The following is a 5,915-nucleotide window of genomic DNA, read 5'->3' on the forward strand; positions in this document are numbered from 1 at the left end:
GGACACGGCAGGTAAACAAATCGTCCCGGCCCACCAGGGTGCTCACCCTGGCAGGCCGAGTGCCAAAGGTTGCTGATCCCTGATCTAATAGCAGCTGAGATCCAATCAGACTGCTACATTGTGCGTCTGCCCCACAAATGGAAGATGAATGTGTTCTATCAGAATGGGAGATCTTATCTTTGATATCTTTACTGATTATTTTCTTCAACCAACCTCTTCTCCATCAGAAGATGATAGTCATAAGAACCTGATTAGCTTCTATGATGAGATAATTGGCTCTGTGGATATGGGGAAAGCAGTGTATGTGATATATCTTGACTTTAGCAAAACTTTTGATACGATCTCCCACAGTATTCTTGCCAGCAAGTTAAAGAAGTATGGATTGGATGAATGGAATATAAGGTGGATAGAAAGCTGGCTAGATTGTCAGGCTCAATGGGTAGTGATCAATTGCTCGATGTCTAGTTGGCAGCCGGTATCAAGAAAGTGCCCCTGGGGTGGATCCTGGGGCCGGTTTTGTTCAACCATCTTTATTAATGATCTGGATGATGGGATGAATTGCACCCTCAGCAAGTTCGCAGATGACACTAAGTAGGGGAGAGAGGTAGATACCCTGGATAGTAGGAATAGGGTCCAGAGTGGCCTAGATAAATTGGAGGATTGGGCCAAAAGCAATCTGATGAGGTTCAACAAGGACAAGTGCAGAGTCTTGCATTTAGGACGGAAGAATCCCATGCACCGCTACAGGCTGGGAACCGACTGGCTAAGCAGCAGCTCTGCAGAAAAGGACCTGGAGATTACAGTGGATGAGAAGCTGGATATGAGTCAGCAGCATGCCCTTGTTGCCAAGAAGGCCAACGGCATTTTGGGCTGTATAAGTAGGGGCATTGCCAGCTTATCGAGGGACGTGATCATTCCCCTCTATTTGGCATTGGTGAGGTCTCATCTGGAGTACTGTGTCCAGTTTTGGGCCTCACACTACAAGAAGGATATGGAAAAATTGGAAAGAATCCAGCAGAGGGCAACAAACATGATTAGGGGGCTGGGGCACATGACTTATGAGGAGAGGCTGAGGGAATGGGGACTATTTAGTCTGCAGAAGAGAAGAATGAAGGGGGATTTGATAGCTGCTTTCAACTACCTGAAGGGGGGTTCCAAAGAGGATGGAGCTAGGCTGTTCTCAGTGGTGGCAGATGACAGAACAAGGAATAATGGTCTCAAGTTGCAGTGGGGGAGGTTTAGGTTGGATATTAGGAAAAACTTTTTCACTAGGAGGGTGGTGAAGCACTGGAATGGGTTATCTAAGGAGGTGGTGGAATCTCCTTCCTTAGATGTTTTTAAGGCCAGGCTTGACAAAGCCTTGGCTGGGATGATTTAGCTGGGGATTGGTCCTGCTTTGAACAGGCGGTTGGACTAGATGACCTCCTGAGGTACCTTCCAACCCTGATATTCTATGATTCTATGACAATGAATACTAATATTAGTAACTGGTTCTGTATTCTGCTTAAGAGATAATGGAAGTAAAACAAGCTTAGAGGTAATGATGGGGAAAGAAATCCATGGAAAATCCATAGTGTGAAAGACTGAGCAAAGATAAAAGCATACAGAGTTGAAGGAGCAAGGCTGATTTTAAGACTCTAACAGGTGGTCAAGAGAAACATAGCCTCCACACGCCAAGTGGATTCTCCAGTCCTGACTTACTGGGGCTATAACCTCATGTGGTAGCATGCAGAACCCATGCTTTCTTGAACAATAGACATATTGTCATTATTCCATATTAGCAAATCACTGTGATTGGGAGGGGGGATGAGGGAAGGGCTAACTGGGGAGATAATAGGAGTAAGTATTGTGGGCTCGGGAGTTGTGTTTGTTTTTTTGGGCTTTTTGTTTATTTCGTTTTTTGCCTTAGTCTGTGCCGGTTTTGCCTAAACATAGAGTGTATTGCACACCTCACACTCTTTTTAATGGTTCTAATAATTCTTGAAGCTTTATTTTCCTGATGTCTGTTCTCAGTGGCAGGAATATCAGTAGAATGTTTGAATTCCAAATACGAAGCAAAGTACACCAAAGCAAAGTATATTGTCTGCTACTGTTAATGTGGAACACATACAGCTAAACTTCATATGTTGGGGCTAACTGACAAAGTCTTTTTGCATAGTGCTCTGTGGGTTCAGTTTCATTTTGATTGGCTGCTGGAAATTAAAACTCAAAACGTTCTGCCAAATTTGTCAAATGTTCACTGATGACGTTTCGTAGAGATGTAACATCAAGGTCTTCGCCTGCATCAGCGATGATTGTCGCTAAGTTGTGAAACATGTCATAACAAGCTCTTGACATTCAACTCTTCCATGCTTTTAGCTTTCGTTTCTGTCCGTCGATCTTGTCTGCCATTCTAAGACATGAAGTCATCCTTCCCTGCATGGAGGTGTTGAGATCATTAAAGATGGCAAAGATATCAGCCAAATAAGCCAGCTTGGCTGTCCAATCCACATCTCGGAACAATTGTGACTAATTTGGTTTTTTGTCCTGAAGAAACTTGGCAAGCTCGTTTCGGAGCTCAAATACTCTTGACAGGACTTTTCCCCTCGATAACCAATGTACATCGGTTTAGTTCTGTTGACTTTTTTTTGTTGCAAGAGTTTCTCGGTGAAGGAAGCAGTGCGTTGACTTGCATTAGGGTGCAAGTGCCTTAATTTGGGTAACTGCTCCAGAATGCCATCCTGTCATTGCAGCAGCGCCATCAGAACATACACCTACACAAAACTTGAAATCCATACCACATTTGTTAATGATGTAGTTGCTCACAATCTTGAACACTTCAGAACTTGTTGTTTTTGTTGGTAGTGAAGCAGAAAACAAAAACTCTTCCTTCAAATCACTCTCATATTCAAAGCGCGCATTCACCATCAGAATTGCCGTATTAGTAACGTCTGTACATTCATCAAGGTGAAAAGAAACGTACTTTGCTAATTTAATCTGTCCTATGAGCTGATCTTCCATATTCAGAGCCAGATCGTGACTTCATCGAGCTATAGTGTCATTTGAAAGTGGCACCTGAGACACTTTCTTTGCCGCCGGCTCGCCCAGACATCTTTAATACAGCCTATCACTAGTGTCTCACCGATTGTGTATGGCTTTTTAGCCTTAGCAACACGAAGTGCTACTTTATAAGAAGCTCGCAAAGCACAAGTATTTATGTGTGACACTTCAAAGATCTGTTTCTGATGGCCTTTTAAATCAACATGCTTTCTTTCGAAGAACTCTTTCGGCTTTGAACTAATTTCATTATCTTTTGTATTTGAATGCCTCTTGAGCTTTGACGGCTTCATTGCGTCATTAGCCAACACATCGCCACAAATAATGCACTGCGGTTTTGGCACTCCACCATCATTCGTGGCTACAAAACTGAACTGAATGTATGAGGAGTCATATTTCCGAGTAAAGCTAGTACGAATTCTTTTTGTTGACAATACTTCAGTTTCATTTACATTGCCATCATCTGATTCAGAATTATTTGCGTGTTCAGCAACCGGATGTCTCTGCTTGATAAATATGTTGATTGGGCCTCACTTTGCCATCTGTAAATTAGGCATAAAAATAATTAATATAAATTCCATTTCCCTGGGTATATACTTAATTTATTATATTAGGATGAAAGCCGAATCAAGGTAGCGGGAATGCTTTTATTGAGAAATATGTGTGGGAGAACACTGATTAATACAGTAAGTAATATTAGGATAAGAAGATAATATAAATTTTAAAATTAAATTGCAAACAGGATTATAATTGGAAAGTTAAGATGGTTTGAACATATGGAAAGAATGAATAATGAACGTCAAAAATAAGATTTACCTGCCTGAAAGATATGGAGTGAGAAAGTGAGGAATTTCGAGAACTTCCTGGCAGAAACACGTAGGTTTGATTCTAGAAGAGGGGAAGGCTATAAGTAAAAACAATGAGAGCGTGTATGAAACAAAATATGGATATGGAGGAAGCGAGGAGGTTATGCTCATACAAAGCACACGGGATCTTTTCAGGGGAACAGTCTCTCTCTCTCTCTCACACACACACACACACACACACACACACACACACACACTCACACAGTCCTGCCAGTTCATGTTTACAGTTACCAGTCTGTTGTAGCTTGAGTCAATCTAATGGCCAGTTAGATTGAGCATGAGTGAGGAGCTGGGCTCTGTCGGTCGCGATCTGATGCTCCGAGGCTTTGCAGGACTGAACCCAGAATTCCATGGCAAAACACCCCAGCTTTATAGTTGTAAATTACCATTTGAGTCCATGCATTTTGCAATGTCAGCCTGTAATCATTAGTCCGTAAGTGGTGTTAATCTTGGGGTTTTCTACTGTTATCATTTGATGGTTATTGTTGGGCTTCCCATCGTTATCTCCTATTTGTTGTCTCGCCTTCCGGGGTGCCTGCCTCACCTCTGAGGTCGTCAATGCTGCTAACATGTTTAGCATCTGATATAATGGATGTTTTCTGATTGTCTCCTGGTCTTTCTAAGCCTATCACTTTTTCTTGACCATCTGGACATTTGTGATGGCTTTTACACCTTATCTTTTCCTGATGTATTCATTCCTCATTCACACAGTCTCTCACAGAAACCTTCAATGGTATACAGACAGCAGTATTTTATATTCAGCAAAATACATTGTAAATCAAGCCTTGCTAAATCTTATAACTAAAACAATTCACATTGGGGCTTCAGGCCCTCAACATTTCTCTAATGTATTTATCATAGACACAATACAAAATCCTGTCTCTTACTAACTAAACTTTATAACAGATCCTAATTGTAATTCATATTGGAAACAGGATCCCAGTCTCAGACAGTCATTCCTTTCTATTATTCAAAAAGGGTGTCTGGCAGAATGAAGTCAAAGTTTACATCAATTCTTATAAGTACAATTAGTACAATTATAAAATCCTGCTCTTACAAGGACTATCTATTTGGCTATAGGTGTGTGGTGCTCAATTGTCTCTATCTACTTCATAAGGGATACTGCAGGATAGGATAGAAAATAAATATTACAATTTATAATATTATTAGTACTTACATTCTCAGAACAGTGGGTTCGGACGGGGTCCCAAATGACAAAACGCAGAGATCCGTATGACGCTATCTATTCAACTTCTCGATGGTAACTGCCGGTGGGGTGGGGTCTTTACATGTGAAGGAGTGGGGTAAGCACGCGCTCGCATGTCTCATGCAAAACATGCTGTAACACTATGGCATAATTATCATTATAATATGTGCTTCTGAATACATAATATTATTTAATATTGTCAACTTTTATCGACTGATCATTATTCTTGGTGGAATTCCGGTGCGATTTTTAAATGATACTATTATTTCTCTCTTTCTTTCCTGGATACTCGCCGCAGACTGGCAGCCAATGTCTCGCGGACCATCACCGGTCCACGGACCACCACTTTGAGTAGCACTGATGTAGATCATTGTTGCTACCACTTTTATATAATTGCAACAAATCTTATACAAAGAATGTCAAGAAAGGTGTCTATGGAAAGGTTATGATTTGCTGAATATGATTCTGCTATTTGTATGCATGTATTATTTTTGTATTTGAAGTTATGAATATTAGCCTTATACCTGTATTTCAAATATGTTTTCTCCTGGGTAGCACCCACAAGGTATTTAGCCTGCACATCTTGAAGGGTCTATTCAAGTTAAATAGCTCATCAAGGAACACTTAACTCATAACGGACCATGGGAGATGCCTATCTGCACTTAATGGACTTGCCTGTGCACATTCCATCTGGAGTATAGGTAATAGCTTCTGTTGTGACTAAGAAAAATCACGCATGGACATGTCACTTGCCCATGTGACCCCAAATACCATCTTGCTACCTGTAATTAACCACAGTGAGAACA

The 5,915-nt window shown here is 41.1% G+C and overlaps 1 protein-coding gene across 1 annotated transcript; it reads right to left on the minus strand.

The window, feature by feature from the left end:
* Positions 1 to 2,112: 2,112 nt before the first annotated feature.
* On the minus strand, positions 2,113 to 5,434 carry LOC101949919 (SCAN domain-containing protein 3). The gene is given in 4 exon segments (XM_065581334.1): positions 2,113 to 3,089; positions 3,092 to 3,565; positions 3,853 to 3,940; positions 5,399 to 5,434. Coding segments are annotated over 4 exon segments (1,575 nt in total).
* Between the last annotated feature and the right edge of the window lie 481 nt (positions 5,435 to 5,915).

The sequence above is a fragment of the Chrysemys picta genome, chromosome 1 (assembly GCF_011386835.1).
Source record: "Chrysemys picta bellii isolate R12L10 chromosome 1, ASM1138683v2, whole genome shotgun sequence".
Lineage (NCBI taxonomy): Eukaryota > Metazoa > Chordata > Testudines > Emydidae > Chrysemys > Chrysemys picta.